Raw genomic sequence first — 18,968 nt, forward strand, 5'->3', positions numbered from 1 at the left:
TCCACTGGCAGAACAGATCCAACAGTGGTGTACATCAAGACCTCATCTTCAACTCTGGATGTAGTCTTGTGACACGAGGTCAAGCGTGGGGAAAGAAATTTGCTGATTACCACATACTGCCCTTGCTCTCCCCCCACCCCCTCCCCCAATCCTTCTCCCCCACTCCCAGGATGCAAGCAGCTCCAGCTGCATTCAAGAAGCTTGACGCTATCTACAACTTGATTGGTACCCTTTTGACAAACATTCACTCTGTCCACCACCGATGGACAGTGGCAGCAGTGTGTACCATCTACAAGATGCACCATAGGAACCCCTCAAGGTTCCATAGACAGCATTTTCTAAACACATAACAAGAGCAACAGGCAAAGACTTCAACCTGGAAGTTGCCTTCTAAGCCACTCACCTTCTGGACTCTCTCTGTCCTGACCCTCTAACAGTGCGGCACTCCCTCAGTCCTGACCCCCATAATGCCATTAGCTTTCAGGGCTCTGTCCCTTTGTCAGGTCAGTGTGGAGTTCTGATCACAAATAGGGCATATAAAGACACACATTCAGTGTATAGAATGCTGATTAGAATGCGAGTCTTTACAGCTAATCGAATCTTAAATGTGCTGACACTGTGAGTGGAGATAGCATTAAGCACAGGTTAAAGAGATGTGTATTGTTTCCAGACAGGACAGTAAGTGAGATGTTGCAGGCCCAGGCAAGTCATGGGGGTTACAAATAGTGTGACATGAACCCAAGATCCTGGTTGAGACCGTCCTCGTGTGTGCGGAACTTGACTATCAGTCTCTGCTCAGCAAGCCTGCGCTGTCGTATGTTGTGAAGGCTGCCTTGGAGAGCGCTTACCCGAAGAGCAAAGGCCGAATGCCCGTGACTGCTGAAGTGTTCGCCAGCAGGAAGCGAACAGTCTTGCCCCATGATTGTCGAGTGGTGTTCATTCGTCCATGGTTGCCCCACACCTGGGCTTGCAACATTTCACTTACTGTCCTGTCTGGAGACAATACACATCTCTTTAACCTATGCTTAATGCTATCTCCACTCACATTGTCTGCACCTTTAAGACTTGGTTGCCTGTGAAGACTCGCATTCTAATCAGTATTCTGTAAACTGAGCGTGTGCCTTCATATGGCCTGTTTGTGAGCAGAACTCCCCACTCACCTGACGAAGGAGCAGAGCCCCAAAAGCTAGTGGCGTTTGTGGGCACAGCGTAGAGGGAGCTTTAGAACATAGAACATAGAACATTACAGCGCAGAACAGGCCCTTCGGCCCACGATGTTGCGCCGACCAGTTACAAAAACAATGACCCACTAGCCTATACCAATCCCATTTCGTCCATAAACCTATCCAGAGATCTCTTAAACGCCCCCAAACTAGACGCATTTACAACTGCAGCAGGCAGGGCATTCCAATCCCTCACCACCCGCTGGGTAAAGAACCTACCCCTGACATCCGTCCTGTAGCTACCCCCCCTTAATTTAAAGCCATGCCCCCTCGTGCTAGCTTTCTCCATCCGAGGAAAAAGGCTATCACTATCCACCCTTTACTCTGTATCGAACCCCGTGCTGTACCTGTACTAGGAGTGTTTGATGAAATAGTATAGATTCTAAAAGATTGCTCAGCTATTTTTAAGAGTTTGTAAATGGCAATAGAGTTCATGTCTTGTTAAAGATCATGTGATACTTATTTGATTTGTGTTCAACTGTTTGTCAGCAGCACGATGGAATCTCCGGCTTTTAAAGTTGTCTCATCTTACATCACTCAGTCACTCCTCGGAGTGGAAAAAAATGCTTTCTGCTGATAATTAAATCCTGTGTTCTTGGGCTAGAGTCTGCTCGGATGAAGCCCAAAGTGCAACCTCGAGGGCTTTTCCATGTAATAGAACATCACCCCCTTTGTTAGAAATGCCAGCTGTTTGTCTTTAATGTCTGAGATGCAGGAAACATGAAAGAGAACCATTTCACCTCTTAATGACAAAAGAGCTGAAAGCAGAGAATGTGTCTTGTTCCTGACTGTAGGTAATTGAGGGGGTTGTGCCCGGCCACGCTTTGCAGTGTTTGTAATGTCTAATATCAAAGAGCTGATTATCAGGAGAAACATTGCGAAGGCGATAAGCTGACACTTTTGTACATCATTTATAGTAGCAAATGAGAGCTGAATGAGGGCATTAATCAGCTTTTCTTTGCACAAGAACTTGGGATTTGTGAGACAGAAAAAGACCAAAATCCATTATTTTTTGCTTTCTGGTAGCCACAGGCCACAGTGATAATGTTAATTATTTGTAGTCAGCTAAAGTGATGGAAAATATTGCAGTGTTATCCAAAAGATACATTCTTGGTGGGTTCCTGAAGGCAGTTTTGTATCATAATACCTTTAACTGCCTTTGCAGATCTCTCACATTATCAACATCAAAAGTATGGATTTATAAAGCACCTTTAACACAGTGAAAAGACCCAAGTTGCTTCACAGGAGCTGTATCAAACTAAATTTGACACCGAGTTGCATAAGAAAATATCATAGCTGATGACCGAAAGCATAGCCAAACAGGGGAGGCAATAGCCTACTGGTATTATCGCTTGATTATTAATCCAGAGACTCAACTAATGTTTAGGAGACCCAGTTTTAAATCCCACTGCAGCAGATGGTGGCATTTGAATTCAATAATTTGTAAAAAAAAAAGACTGGAATTAAGAAATGAAACGACAGTTGTGAAAACCCATCTCGTTCACTAATGTCCTTTTGGGGAAGGAAATCTACTACCCTTACCCGGGTCTGGCCTATGTGTGACTCCAGAGCCACAGCAATATGGTTGACGCTCAACTGCCCTCGTGTAACTAGGGACGGGCAATAAATACTGGCCAGCCAGCAACGCCCATGTCCCATTAATGAATAAAAAAAGATTTTGGGTAAGAAAGAGCAATAGAGAGGAAGGTAATTCCAGATCTTAGAGCCTAGGCAGCTGACAGCACAGTTGAAAAAAATAATAAATAAATAAGTTAAAATAAAATTTTTTAAAAATGGACTTGTGGAGATCAGCCTTCCGGACTTAACACTAAGTTCATCAACTTCAGAGCATAAGCTCTTTCCTTCACCTTCACCACAATTCCATTTATTTTGTTTTTAATTTTTAATCTTATTTACTTAATTTTTCTTCCATGGTTTAATACATACAGGAAATATACAGTAAATGGCAGAACCCTTAAGAGTATTGATAGGCAGAGGGATCTGGGTGTACAGGTACACAGGTCACTGAAAGTGGCAATGCAGGTGGAGAAGGTAGTCAAGAAGGCGTACAGCGTGTTTGCTTTCATCGGCCGGGGCACTGAGATTAAAAATTGGCAACTCCTGTTAGAACATAAGAACAAAAGAAATAGGAGCAGGAGTAGGCCATCTAGCCCTTTGAGCCTGCCCCGCCATTCAATAAGATCATGGCTGCTCTGTCGTGGCTCAGTTCCACATTCCCGCCCTCTCCCCATAACCCTTAATCCCCTCTCTTTTCAAAAACAGCTCTAAAGTTCTAAATGTTGCAGCTCTAAAGAACCTTACTTAGGCCGCACTTGGAATATAGTGTTCAATTCTGGTCACCACACTGCCAGAAGGATGTGGAAACTTTGGAGAGGGTACAGAAAAAATTTACCAGGATATTGCTTGGTATGGAGGGCATTAGCTATGAGGAGAGGTTGGAGAAACTTGGTTTGTTCTCACTGGAACGATGGAGATTGAGGGATGACCTGATAGAAGTCTATACGATTATGAGAGGCATGGACAGAGTGGATAGTCAGAAGCTTTTTCCCAGGGTGGATTAGTCATTTACTAGGGGGCAAAGGTTTAAGGGGCAAAGTTTAAAAGAGACGCACTAGGCAGATTTTTTACACATAGTAGTGGGTGCTTGGAACTCGTTGGCGGGGAGGTAGTGGAAGCGGATACAGTAGTTCCTTTTAAAGGGTGTCTTGACAAGTACATGAATAGGATGGGAATAGAGGGATGTGGTCTCCAGAAGGATTGGGGGTTTTAGTTCAGTTGGGTAGCATGGTCGGTGCAGTCTTGGAGAGCTGAAGGGCCTATTCTTGTGCTGTAATTTTCTTTGTTCTTTCTTCTACTTTCTTAAGATCTCACTTTCCATCTTGTTTCCCCCTGCCCCCATTCACCCCCATCCCTTACAGATCCCCCCACTCCCCGACGTCAGTAGAGCCACCTGTTGCATGCTTCAGGTTGTGCTTTGACATTCTATTCTCTTTCCCCACGATGCTGTCGACCTGCTGCGATTTTTAGCATTTTCTGTATTGGAAGTAATACATTTGGTTCTTCCATCCAAATCATTGTTAAAGACTGAATAGTTCAGACCCAAGCACTGACCCTTCCTGTACCCCACTAGTCACAGCCTGCCAAATTGAAAATGTCCCATTGGTTCCTACTCCCTGTTTTCACTCCCTAATGGCTGTTCCAAATCTTTAGTAGTCCCATACTTCCCCACACTTATTCTAGAACCCTGCAAGTTTTCCCTTTCAAGTGTTTATCCATTCTCTTTTGAAAGTTACTATTGATTGTTCTAATGCTTTTTGCCAATCACCTTTACCAAATCACAGAATACTACAGTGCAGAAGAGGCTGTTCGGCCCAGTGAGTTTGCACCAAAACATGAAATGCTCTCACCTGCCCACCTGATCCCACGTGCCAGCACTTGGCCCAAAGCCTTGAATGTTATGATGTGCCAAGCCTGCTTTAGTCTGTGGTTATTGACTCTTTTGCTGCTGTAAACAATTTCTCCTTATTTACTCTACCAGTATTGTTAATCATTTTGAACACCTATGAAACTTCCCCCAGATCATTTTCTTCTACACAATCTCCAAAGCATTGACATGCTGGTGGCCTGAGTTAAGTGTGATATTTCACCTAAGAGCATGAGCAACTTGGAGAGAGAAATGAAATGTAGTTTGTCAAGAGTATATTTGCTTAGATAGTGGAAAGGAATTTATCAGTACACGTGACAACTTAATGACAGCATTGGATTGAAATAAGAATTGGGTTCCTTGTTATGGTGGGTCTATATATTTGTATTCAATGTAACTAAGATCCTGGCTTAAAATGTCCACCCTAGAATTTAAGTGAAAGCTGTTGATGTTGCTGGCACAAGTTATATCATTGTTCAATGCTAACCACTACTGTCCCTTTGGCCTTCAGCAATAACCATCGTGATAACTGAATGGAGAACAAAATACAGAAGGGAAATGAACACCAGGGACAATGAAGCAAAGTCCAAGGCTGTCGATTCCTTGCTCAACTTTGAGACGGTAATGTTAATTTGACCAAGTTGTTACCCTGATTGTTGGGTTGTAGGAGATGTTGAAGGATCGCTGTGCAGAGGAGGTGGGGTAGGGGTGTGGAAGCAGGGGACACGATGGTGAACAGCGCGGCAGCTTTGTTTCTGGAATGGGGATTTGACCCCATGATCTTTGACTCAAGGCATGGAAGAATGCTACCTACTGAGCCACAGCTGAGATAGCAGTATGTGCAATACTGAAGGATGCAGTTAAAGAAGGAAAAAATACAGGGGTGTCAGGAACCTGCTACGAACCCAATGATTTCTACATTTAATCGTTCTGCATTTCAAGGTAGGCAGAAAATCCCACACAGGATAGGTGCCCCAATTGTATGAAGGTTTAACCCTGCATCCTCGTTGTCCCTGCCAGTGCGTGGGTTTTCCTGGTGATAGAGTCAGAGGTTTACAGCAGAAACAGGCCCTTTGACCCAACTTGTCCATGCTGCCCAGTTTTTACCAGTTTGAATCATGTCAGGGTCAATGAGGCAAAAGCACAGCAGAAATTGACAGGCCAATGAACTTGACATGCTGGAAAGAGTTTAAACAGTAAAGCAGCCAATGCTTTAGTTAAGAAAGCCCATCAACACCTCAACTTTCTCAGGAGGCTAAGGAAATGCAGCATGTCTGCTGTGACTCTCACCAACTTTTACAGATGCACCATAGAAAGCATTCTTTCTGGTTGTATCACATCTTGGTATGGGCTCCTACTCTGCCCAAGACCACGAAAAACAACAAAAGGCTGTGAATGTAGCCTAATCCATCCCACAAACCAGCCTCCCATTCATTGACTCTGTCTACACTTCCTGCTGCCTCGGAAAAGCAGCCGGCATAATCAAGAAGTCCACGCGCTCCGGACATTCTCTGTTCCACCTTCTTCCTTCGGGAAACAGATAAAAAGTCTGAGATCGCATACCAACCTACACAAGAACAGCTTCTTCACTGCTCCATCAGACTTTTGAATGGACCTACCTTGCACTATGTTGATCTTTCTCAACACCCTAGCTATGATTGTAACACCACATTCTTCACTCTCTCCTTTCTTTCTCTATGAACGATATGCTTTGTCTTATAGCGCACGAGAAACAATACTTTTCACCGTATATTAATACATGTGACAATAATAAATCATATCAATCCGGGGGCATCTATTTAGTTGCCTGAATGAAAGAACTTTGCTGACAGGAGTTTTTTTGAGATTGTATTTTCATTTCTGCTATCTTGGAATTTTTTCACTCAATCCACACTTCTCCAATGCTAGCCTTCACAGCAGCATGGTGATAGCCAATTCAACCCTTCCTTCAACATCTGCCGTGGAACAAGAGGAACAGCAACAGGAGCAACACCTGAAGAAGCAACAGCTACCTTCTCTTCATTCACCTGCAGCTTTACAGAACAGAAGGGATGAAGACTGTACCCCGGGAGGTGATAACCTCAACAGTATACCAACAGAGCATCAACTTTCTGGACATGACTGAGAGTGCATCAGGTGTCAGCATGTGATTGTGGAGCTTCCGCCTTCTGAAGCAAGACATCTGCCTAGTGGACTAGGTGGACGTGTTTCCAGTGACAGTCAAGATCACCATGCCCTTGGATTGATTTATCTCCAGCTCCTTCCAGATGTTCCTTTCTGTTGCACACAAGTGAACCTCCTACGTGACCCATCCTATATTTATTGGGGCCGTTATTTTCAATCCTCTTTGAGAGAGCTATCAGAATTGTGAAATGGTTGGGCTCCACCAGTCCAGGGAATTATAGATTGCACACGCATGGCAACCAAAGGGCCTTCAAATTAATCAGGAGTATTTATCAGCATTAAGGAATTGCATTCAGCTGGGATGTAAGCACCAAAGCATAATCACACGTACTTGTGCAAGATATGCAGCAAACTGTCCCAGTTAAATCCCCCATAGATCTTTCAAGGTCCAAACTGATTCAGTGATTTGCTCCTTGGAACTCGGGGATACTCTCCAAGAATGAGGCTGATGGCGGCTTTGATGAGGCCTACCTCTTAAATGGAGCATGAGCCCAAGAGTGACTGGAGCTGGTCATACGCTGCTGCAGGTGTGATTCGGGTGCCTGGACAAGCCTGGATGTGTCCTTTAGTAAGCAGCAGCAAGGGTATCTCAAATTTCAGTGATGCACAGTGTCATTCATGGCATGACAGAAGAGGACTGCAGCTATAGGGCGACATGGTGGCGCGGTGGTTAGCACTGCTGCACTAGGGACCCGGGTTCAATTTCAGCCTCTGTGACTGTTTGTGTGGAGTTTCCTCATTCTTCCCATGCCTGCATGGGTTTCCTTTGGGTGCTGCAGTTTCCTCCCACAGCCCAAAAGTTAGGTGGATAAGATAAGGTGCTCTTTCGGAGAGTTGGGCAGACTCAGTGGGCTGAATGGCCTCCTTTTGCACTGTAGGGATTCTGTGGAACTGCAGAAGAATACTGGTGAGACTGAGTGAGGGAACTGGCACTTGAATGTGCCAGACTCTCACCTTTCCTCTGATCGTTGAGCCTCCTTCAGTAGTGAATCTGTGAGCAAGCATCCACTCTGCTACACCTCACCTCGTTAGCCACTTCATTGCTCCAGCTACTTTCTCCTGTCTGCTGAGACAAAAAGCTCTGAGTCCTTACAGCCAAGGCATGATTTTCAGAGATGCCTCCTACAGACCAGGGAATGGATAGGGTAGGGAGCCTTCCCAAATTGGGACTCTATCAGTGAAGTTGCTACCTGTGTTCTGACACCTTTAGCATGCATCCATTCTGATCCCTGCCAGGTTTGAGCAGTCAGGTATGGATCAAGTTCAAACCCATTTTATGTGATGGGACTGGGAATTCGGAAGCAGAATGCTAATGCCATAGCTGAGTTTGAAGACCGCAATAAAGCCCTATCTCACTACCTACAGATTCCCAACCAGTTTTTCTCCAATCTCTCTGAGCGCTTTGAACTAAAGATTCTTTACAATTCTCATGAGAGTGAGAGCTTTTGATTTTTTTTTCTTCTCCCCACATTACAGGATTTGATGTTTTAATGAAAATGTCCAAATATAAAGGTAGAGATTGATGCTGCCTTCTCTTGTGGCTTTTGCTGGCTTTAGAGAATTGGGGCCCTCCTAAATTACCTTTGATCTCATTACTGCTTTGGTACTGAAAGGAAGTGAATTAGCGACGTGTTTAACATAACAGGATTGCACTTTTCTGCTCTGTTAGCCGCAGAACATGATGAGACAGAAGATGCAGCCATGCTATTAGCTCAAACTGAAATCCTGTGCCTCGCAGCATTCTGGAAGGCCATCAAAGGTTTTAACTTTTCCCACCTCTTCCTGATTCTTTCCCCTGGCACTTTCTGCTTTGCTACTAGGATCAATGGACTTCAAAGCATATTTGAATATGAAATGATACTGATCAGGTAAAACGGAATTATTTGCTTCTGCCTGGTATTCTACAATTTGTAAATGACTCCATGTCAACTCTTGCACACATACAGTACTAAGTGAATGAAAGATCAGTTAATTTTCAGTTAGCTCTGAGGGACACAAGTTGAATGAACTCTGAAGAAGACGTTGCACACATCCATGTGTCTGATTATTATCCTTGGAAGTGAGATTTTACCAGCTCTGGATTAGCTGGATATTCATGGGGAAATTGTGTTTAACCATGTGAATTGGGGGTGGGTGGGGGGGGGGGGGGGTCTTTCAGTTTTAACCACGTGAATGGAGTTATTTGAGAAAGTAACCTGTGCTGTGGATAAGGGAGAAGTGGTGGATGTACAGTACTAAGATTTCCAGAAGGCGTTTGATAAAATGCCACATTGAAGGTTATTGTAAAAAAATAAAAGCTAGGGGCGGCATGGTGGCACAGTAGGTTTCTTTTAAATTCATTCGTGGGACATCGGTGTCACTGGCTAGCCAGCATTTATTGCTCATCCCTAGTTCCCCTTGAAAAGGTAGTAGTGAGCTGCCTTCTTAAATTGCTGCAGTACATGTGCAGTGCATTTACCCAAAATGCCGTTAGGGACGGAATTCTAAGATTTTGATCCAGCGACTGTGAAGGAACAGCAATATATTTCCAAGTCAGGATGGTGAGTAGGTTGGAGGGGAACTTGCAGGTGGTGGTGTTCCCATTTATCTGCTGTCTTTGTTCTTCTAGATGGAAGTGGTCGTGGAAGGTGCTGTCTAAGGACCTTTGGTGAATTCCTGCAGTGTATCTTGCAGATAGTACATTCTACGACGCCATTTGTGACGACTCAGATACTGAGGCAGTCCATGTTCAAATGCAACAAGATCTGGACAATAGCCAGATTTGGCTGACAAGTAGCAAGTGACATTCACGCCATACAAATGCTAGGCAATGACCATCACCAATAAGAGACGCACTGCGTGTCAGTGGTGGAGGGATTGAATGTTTGTAGATGTGGTGCCAATCAAGCGGGCTACTTTGTCCTGGATGGTGTCAAGCTTCTTGAGTATTGTTGGAGCTGCACCCATCCAGGCAGGTGGGGAGTATTCCATCACACCCTGACTTGTGCCTTGTAGATGGTGGATAGGCTCTGGGGAGTCAGGAGTTGAGTTACTCACTGCAGTATTCCCAGCCTCTCACCTGCTCTTGTTGACATTATGTTTGTTTATGTGGTGAGTCCAGTTGAGTTTCTGGTCAATGGTGATCTCAAGGATGTTGACAGTGGGGGATTCAGTGATGGTTACACTATTGAATGTCAAGGGGCGGTGGTTAGAGTATATCTTATTGGTGTTGGTCATTGCTGGCATTTGTGTGGCGCAACTGTTATTGCCACTTCACAAGTCAAGCCTGGATATTGTCCAGATCTTGTTGCATTTGAACATGGACTGCTTCAGTATCTGAGGAGTTGCGAATGGTGCTGCACATTGTGCTATCATCGGCGAACATCCCCACTTCTGACCCTCTATGATGGAGGGAAGGTTACTAATGATGCAGCTGAAGATTGTTGGGCCTAGGACACAACACTGAAGATCTCCTGTGGAGGTGTCCAGGAGTTGAGCTGACTGACTCTCCACAACCATTTTCCTATATGCCAGGTATGACTCCAACCAGCAGAGAGGTTGCCTCCTGATACCCATTGATACCAGTTCGCTAAGGCTCCTTGATGCACACTCGGTCGAACATGGCCTTTATGTCAAGGGCTGTCACTCTCACCTAACCTCTGGAATTTAGCCTGAACCAAGGCTGTAATTGAGGTCAGAAGCTGAGTGACCCTGGCGAAACCCAAACTGGACGTCACTGAGCAGGTTATTGCTGAGCAGGTGATGGGCTTGATAGCACTGTTGATGACCCCTTCCATCACTTTACTGATGATTGAGAGTAGACTGGGTAGTAATTGGGTTGGATTTGTCTTGCTTTTTGTGTACAGTACATACCTGAGAAATTTTCCACATTATTGGGTAGATACTGTACTGGAAGAGCTTGGCTAGGGGAGCACAACTCTTCAGTACTATTGCCGAAATGTTATCAGGATCCATTACCTTTGCAGTATCCAGTACCTCCAACCATTTCTTGATGTCACGTGGAGTGAATTGAATTGGCAGGAGACTGACACCTGAGATGCTGGGGACCACTGGAGGAGGTTGAGATGGATCATCCACTCGGCACTTCTGGCTGAAGATTGCTTTGAATACTTCAGCCTTATCTTTTGCACTGATGTGCTGGGCTCCTCCGTTATTGATGATGGGGATATTTGTGGAGCCTCTTCCTCCAATGAATTATTTAATTGTCCACCACCATTCTCGACTGGATGTCGAAGGACTGCAGAGCTTAAATCTGATCCATTAGTTGCGGGATCGCTTAGCTCTACCACTTGGTGTTTTTCCCATTTGGCATGCAAGTCATCCTGTTTGGTAGCTTCACGAGGTTGACACTTCATTTTTAGGTATGCCTGATGGCATGCCAGGAGCAGCCTCCTGCATTCTCCATTGTACCATTGATCCCCTGGCGTGATGGTAATAGTTGAGGGGGAAATGCCAGGCCATGAGATTGCAGATTATGCTGGAGTACAATTCTGCAGTTGATGGCCTCATGGATGCCCAGTCTTGAGTTACTCGATCGGTTCGAAGTCTGTCCCATTTATCACAGCGATGATGCCACACAACACGAAGGAGGTTATTCTCAACATGAAGGCGGCACTTCCTCTCCACAAGAACTGTGCAGTGGGCACTCCTACCGATATTGTCATGGACAGATGCATCTGCAGCCAGCAGATTGGTAAGGATGAGGTCAAGTATGTTATTTCCTCTTGGTTCCTTCACCACCTGCTGCAGACCCAGTTTAGCAGTTATATCCTTTAGGATCCAACCAGCTCGATCAGTAATGCTGCTGCCGAGCCACTCTTGGTGATGGACGTTGAAATCCCCCATCCATTTTACGCCTTTGCCACCCTCAGTGCTTCCTTCTTGCAACTGTTGTTGAACGTGGAGGAATACTGATTCATCAGCTGAGGGAGGATGGTGCGTGATAACCGGTAAGAGGTTATCTTGCCCATTTTTAACCTGAAACCATGAGACTTCATGGGGTCCGGTGTCAATATTAAGGATTCCCAGAGCAACTCCCTCCCGACTGTGTATACCACCATGCCGCCACCTCTGCTGGGTCTCTCCTGCTGGTAGGACAGGACATCTCCAGAGATGGTAATGGTGATGTCTGGGGTATTATCCGTAAGATATGATTCTGTGAGAATGACAATGTCATGCTGTTGGTTGACTAGTCAATGAGACAGCTCTCCCAATTTTGGCACTAGCCCCCAGATGTTAGTAAGGAGGACTTTGTCTCACAGCACCAGAGATCTGGGTTAATTCCAGCCTTTGATGGCTGTCTGAGGGAGTTTGCACATTTTCCCCATGTCTGTGTGGGTTCCATTTTGGCAGGAAGAATAAATAAATGTGTTATTAAATGGTAAGAGATTGTAGAGCTCCGAGATGCAGAGGGATCTGGGTGTCCACGTGCATGAATCGCAAAAGGTTAGTATGCAAGCACAGCAAGTAATAAAGAAAGCTAGTAGAATGTTATAAATTATTGCAAGAATATTGCATTGAATACAAAAGTAAGGAGGTTATGCTTCAATTGTCCAGGGCACCAGTGCAACCACATATGGAGTATTATATACCGTACTGGTCTCCTTTAAGGAATGATGTAAGCAAGTTGGAAGCAGTTCAGAGAAGGTTTACCTGACTAATACTTGGAACTGGGGGCTTGTTTGATGAGGAAAGGGTTAGGCTATGTTTGACCCATTGCTGTTTAGAAGAGTAAGCGGTGAGTTGATTGAAACCTTTAAGATCCTGAGGGGCCTTAACCACCTGAATGTGGAGAGGATGTTTCCTCTTGTGGGAGAATCTAAGACTAGGGTTCACAATTTAAAATAAGGGTCACCCTTTAAAACAGGGATGAAGTGAAATTTTTAATCTTGAGGGCCGTGAGTCTTTGGAACTTGTCTTGAAAAGCTGGCGGAAGATCACCCTTCTATTATTTTTAAAATAGAAGTGGATAGAGGGGATGATGGGTAATGGGGAATAGGCAGGATGCAGATTTGAGGTTACCATCAGATCAGTGCTGGTTCAGTTAAATGGTGCAGCTGGCTTGAGGGCCTGAATGGGCTGCTCCTTTTCATATATTGAAGATCCTCTCGCACTCAGCAGTTGTTCAAATCGCGCCTTAACAAGTAGCATTCTCACCTCAGAGTCAGAGACCACTGGGGAGTGTGGAGGCAATGACATTGTGGTATTATCACTGGACTAGCAATCCAGAGATCCAGGGTGATGACAGATGGTGAAATTTGAATTAAATAAAAATATATAGAATTCAAAGTCTACTGGTGACCATGAAACCATTGTTGATTGTCAGAAAAACCCCATCTGGTTCACTAATGTCCTTTAGGGAAGGAAACCTGTCATCCTGACCTGGCCTGGCCTACATGTGACTCCAGAGCCACAGCAATGTGGTTGACTTTCAACTGCCCTCTGAACAAGGGCAACTAGGGATGGGCGAAAAATGTGGGCCCAGCCTGCGACACCCAAGTCCCATAAAAATGAATAAATTTTTTTAAAAGCTGCAATGTACAGATTGACACAACTTGTGCAATACTGATGGAACCTTGCACACTTGGAGGTGCTAGCTTTAAATGAAACCTTGTCTGAACCTCAAGTAGATATAAAACATCTCCACAGAAACTATTTTGAAGCACAGAGTGGTTCTGTCCAGTGTCCTGGTCAATCTTTAACCAATGTAATTGAAATGTAATTAAATCTCATCATCATTATTATGGCAACTTGTTCTGCACAAGTTAGCTACAGTGTTTCCTCTGTAAAAGTAGTGGCTACATTAAGAGAATTTAATTGCCTCTGTAGTGCTTTGGGTCATCCTGAGGTAATGGAAGTCTTTCTGTTTTCTGTTACGGGGTTCATGGTTTATGGGCTGCATTCGAAAAGAGTGCAACATCAAGATGAAGGTCCAGTTTTCGTGACTTCTATCTGGTGCAACCCTGCCTAGGAGAATAAAACCAACCCTTTAATATCCTCTGTCAACCAACCACCACTAAATTTCATTAACTGGTTTGTTTGTGTGTTTTGATTTGATTTGTTATTGTCACATGTATTATCATATAGTGAAAAGTATTGTTTCTTGCGCACTGTACAAAGCATACCGTTCATAGAGGGAAACAAGACAGTGCAGAATGTAGTGTTAGAGTCGTAGCTAAAGTGTATAGAAAAATCAACTTAATGCATGGTAGGTCCATTCAAAAGTCTGACAGCAGCAAACAAGAAGCTGTTCTTGAATTGGTAGGTATGTGACCTCAGACTTTTGTATCTTTTCCCCAGCAGAAGAAGGTGGAAGGGAGAATGTCTGGGATGCGTGGGGTCCTTACTTATGCTGGCTGCTTTTCCAAGATATCAGGAAGTGCAGACAGAGTCAATAGATGAGAGGCTGGGTTGTGTGATGAACTGGGCTATATTCACGACTTTTGTAGTTCCTTGCGGTCCTGGGCTGAGCAGGAGCCATACCGAGCGGTGATACAATCAGAAAGAATGCTTTCTATGGTGCATCTGTAAAAGTTGGTGAGATTTGTAGCCAACATGGCAAATTTCCTTAGTCTTCTAAGAGAGTAGAGGCGTTGGTGGGCTTTCTTAACTATAGTGTCGGCTTGAGGGAACCAGGACAGGTTGTTGGTGATCTGAACACCTAAAAACATGAAGCTCTTGACCCTTTCTACTTTGTCTGCACTGTATTTGCTACACAGCAGTTGCTCTGCTTTGCTTGGACATTATGGGAAAAGAAGTTTAAATAAATTCAAACCTGCTTTTCTTCTCTACTGAATTTCCTCCCTTTCCCACCTATACGCAGGCATAATGAAATTTTGAAGTACAATAAATTATTAAGTGTAGCCTGCCAGTTGGCAGTGCACCAATTGAAGATCCACTTGGCTGTTTCAGCCAAAGTACATTTGAGTCCATTGTTTGCTGACGAGAACCCAAGTGTCGTGTTTCCCATTTTTTTACACACTGCCGGCGTCACAAAACTAACTTTTCCTTTCTTTCCCTTCAGGTGAAGTATTACAATGCTGAGAGTTACGAGGTGAACCGTTTCAATGATGCCATACTGAAGTATCAGGTAGGAGCACCAGGAGCAAGGGGTTTCCATGGTAACCATGCTGCAGAATAGTTCAGTTCCTTTCTGTCAAAAAGCAAAGTACTGCAGGTGCTAGAAAACTGAATAAGAACAGAAAGTGTTAGAAGTACTCAGCCAGCCTGGCAGCATCAGTGGAGAGAGAAACAGAGTTAATGTTTCACGTTGTGACCATGGCTATTGTCCTGAAACAATTAGTTCACTTTCTCTCTCCTCAGCTGGCAGCCCTGCTCAACATGTCCAAAATCTTCTGTTTTTATTTCAGCTACTTTTTATGTTGGTTTAGCTCTGCGGCCATGCAGCCAAGTCCAGGGTCTGTGCCAAAGCCAGCATACAGCTCACACTGCACTAAACTAAGCCTTACCTGATTCATTGAGGTTGTCACTTAACAGCAGTAAATGGAGTCACAGAGGTTTACAGCATTCGGCCCAACTTGTCCTTCCTGTCCAATTTTTACCACTAAGCTAGTCTCAGTCACCCACATTTGGCCCATATTCCTCTATACCAGTGGTTGCCAAACTCTGATCCAGATGCGGGCCATATGTGGCCCGCAGGCTGTAGTTTGGAGACCTCTGCTCTATTTCCATGTAACTGTCTAAAAAGACAAAATTGTACCCACCTCTACGACTGCCTCTGACAGCTCGTTCCAGACACTTGCCACCCTCTATATGAAAAAATTGCCACTCTGGACCCTTTTGTATCTCCTCCCTCTCACCTTAAACCTGTGCCCTCTAGTTTTAGACTTCCTTACTCCCCTACCAGCAGTTGATGTGGTGTACATGGATTTCAGTAAAGTGTTTGATAAGGTTCCCCGTGGTAAGCTATTGCAGAAGATATGGAGGCATGGGATTGAGGGTGATTTAGTGGTTTGGATCAGAAATTGGCTAGCTGCAAGAAGACAGAGGGTAGTGGTTAATGAGAAATGTTCATCCTGGAGTTCAGTTACGTACCGCAAGGATCTGTTTTGGGGCCACTGTTGTTCATCATTTTTATAAATGACCTGGATGAGGGCATAGAAGGATGGGTTAGTAAATTTGGCGATGCCACTAAAGTTGGTGGAGTTGCAGGTTACAAAGAGACATAGATAAGCTGCAGAGCTGGGCTGAGAAGTGGTAAGTGGAGATTAATGCGGAAAAGTGTGAAGTGATTCACTTTGGAAGGAGTAACAGGAATACAGAGTACTGGGCTTGGTAGTGTGGTTGAGCAGAGAGATCCCGATGTCCATGTGCATAATCCCTGAAAGTTGGCACCCAGGTTGATAGGGTTGTTAAGAAGGCGTACAGTGTGTTAGCTTTTATTGGTAGAGGGATTGAATTTCAGAGCCATGAGATCATGATGCAACTGTACAAAACTCTGGTGCGGCCGCACTTGGAGTATTGCGTACAGTTCTGGTCGCCGCATTATAGGAAGGATGTGGAAGCATTGGAAAGGGTGCAGAGGAGATTTACCAGGATGTTGCCTGGTATGGTGGAAGGTCTTATGAGGAAAGGCTGAGGGACTTGAAGCTGTTTTCATTAGAGAGAAGAAGGTTAAGAGGTGACTTAATAGAGGCATATAAGATGATCAGAGAATTAGACAGGGTGGATGGTGTGAACCTTTTTCCTCAGATGGAGATGGCTAGCACAAGGGGACATAGCTTTAAATTGAGGGGTGATAGATAAAGGACAAATGTCAGAGGTAGGTTCTTCACTCAGAGAGTAGTATGAACATGCAATTCTGGATTCGCCAACATTAAGGGCATTTAAATGGTCATTGGATAAACATACAGATGATATTGGAATAGTGTAGGTTAGATGGGCTTTAGATTGGTTCCACAGGTCGGCGCGACATCGAGGGCCAAAGGGCCTGTACTGCGCTATAGTGGTCTATGTTCTACCTTTGGGAAAATATGTTGACTATCTAGCTGATCTATGCCCCTCATTATTTTATAAACATCTATAAGATCACCCCTAAGCCTCCTATGCTCCAGGTGGAAAAAAGTCCTAGTCTATCCAGCCTCTCCTTCTAAATCAAACCATCAAGTTCCAGTGGCATCCTAGTAAATCTTTTCTGCATTCTTTCTAGTTTAATAATATCCTTTCTATAATAGGGTGACCAGAACTGTACACAGTATTACATTTCATTCCATACTGGAAGCCTTTCTCAAGGCACATTTATTTTCCTGTTGTATCTGTTGACTCCTAAAGTCCATTCACATCAGAACATGAGCAGTAGGAGTAGGTCATTCAGCCCCTTAAGTCTGCTCCACTATCCAATCAGATATTGGTTGATCTGACTGTGACCTTAACTCCTCTTTCCTACCTACCGCCACCGCGCCCCCCCCGCCCCACAATGTTGACCCTCTTGTCAATCAATAATATCTAACTCAGCCTGAAAATATTACCTAGCCTCTACTTGCTAGACATAAAGTCAACCTGTCCTGACTGAAAGTATGTAATAGAAACAGAAGGTGCTGGAAAATTTCAGTTGATGTTGCAACATCTGTGGAGAGAGAAACAGTGTTAATTATTAGGCTGATTGGAGGTAATAAATTGTCCCTAAATTAGTTTTCCGTCAATGTGGAATGCCATAAGCATAGGTAAGGGTCATGGGTGGAGGGGGGACTCGTAATGTTAAAATGGCAGCGCGGGCTCGTTGGGCCAAAGGGCCTGTTTCCCGGGCTGTTTTTGTTCTTTGTTCTTTAATGTTTTGAGTCCAATATGACTTTTTCAGAAGATATGGAAATCTCCTCTAAGGTTAGCTAATGCGAAGTGAGTTTGGGTGTCTCACGTCTGCATTGGAATCCAGCACTAATGTGGAGCAATGTAAAACCAATTTTGTACAGACTAGGATCAAGTACCAGACAATTCCTCTTATGAATTTGATGTTAGTTAGATTGGCATTAAACAAAAAATATTACAAACACTCAGCTGATGAAATAGCATCTGTGGAGAGAGAGAAAGAAAGAGTGTCAAGTTTTAGATTGGTGACCTTTTATCCTTGGTTCAATTTCGCTTGTTCCCGAAACTTAAAATGCTGTTCATGTTTCTCAATATTATTCCTATTTAGTTGGCAGAATGGAAAACGAGTGCCAGTCTCGCTCTTCTAAATCAAACACAGAACATGATCATTGGCCTTGGACTGCTCACTGGATCGCTGCTCTGTGCCTACTTTGTCACAGAGAAAAAGTTTCAGGTAGGCAGCTTCTCCTGTTCTGGGTCAGCACTAAAAATTGGATCCAAGTTTTCACTTTCAGCAAAAGTATCTTCTGTGTTTTTCACACCCTGTTTGTTTGCTTTACACCTTGTTCCACAATGACTAACATCTGGATATGAACTGGCAGGGGTGATGGGAACCCAGCTGGATAGATGGCAAACACATTTGCTTCCAAAACAAACATCCTACAGTTCCTAGAATTTCCAATTATATTAATGAAATAGACAAGCATTAGTCCCAATGTGGTCTACAGACGGAAACAAAATACTACGGGTGCTGGAGATCTGAAATACAAACAAAATTCTGGAAACACTCAGTAGGTCTAGCAGCATCCGTGAAGAGAGAAACAGAGCTAACATTTTGGGTCAATGGCCTTTCAGTAGAACACTTTACAAAACAACATGTTTTGTCAGTGCCTGCAATTTCTGAAGTTTTCTCTGTTTCTTTACATGATTTGAGTCTGTTTGGAGCCACACATATTTTGCTGCAGAGTCTTGAACATCTCTCCAACTTATTCTCTGTTCTGCCAGTGTCCCCAGTGACTCTCGTGCCCTGCCATCATCTTGTGGCATTGATATCTCACCCTCTCCTATGACCCATTGTTGAAAATCTCTAAACTTCTTCAGAGTTTTAATTGAAATGTCTGTTCTTTCTTTTCTGCATAGGTTGGTGACTTTGTCCTGTTTGGGACTTACATTATTCAGCTTTACACGCCCCTCAACTGGTTTGGAACCTATTACAGGTTAGTGACCTCTGACATACCATTTACTTCCTTCATACTAATCTTTGCTACTGCCATCCACTTCCTTCAGCATCA

General features: G+C 44.1%; 1 protein-coding gene across 1 annotated transcript in view; it reads left to right on the forward strand.

Annotated features, from left to right (window-relative positions):
• abcb6a (ATP binding cassette subfamily B member 6 (LAN blood group) a) overlaps nucleotides 1-18,968 on the forward strand; it is a 166,591-nt gene that overhangs the window by 58,825 nt on the left and 88,798 nt on the right. The window contains exons 8-11 of the mRNA XM_080199589.1: nucleotides 5,180-5,289; nucleotides 14,876-14,941; nucleotides 18,005-18,130; nucleotides 18,817-18,893. Of these exons, the coding sequence (XP_080055715.1) occupies nucleotides 5,180-5,289; nucleotides 14,876-14,941; nucleotides 18,005-18,130; nucleotides 18,817-18,893 (379 nt within the window). The remainder of the gene's footprint in view (nucleotides 1-5,179; nucleotides 5,290-14,875; nucleotides 14,942-18,004; nucleotides 18,131-18,816; nucleotides 18,894-18,968) is intronic.

Source organism: Carcharhinus amblyrhynchos, chromosome 11 (genome assembly GCF_965287045.1).
Source record: "Carcharhinus amblyrhynchos chromosome 11, sCarAmb.v2.hapA, whole genome shotgun sequence".
Classification (NCBI taxonomy): Eukaryota; Metazoa; Chordata; class Chondrichthyes; order Carcharhiniformes; family Carcharhinidae; genus Carcharhinus; species Carcharhinus amblyrhynchos.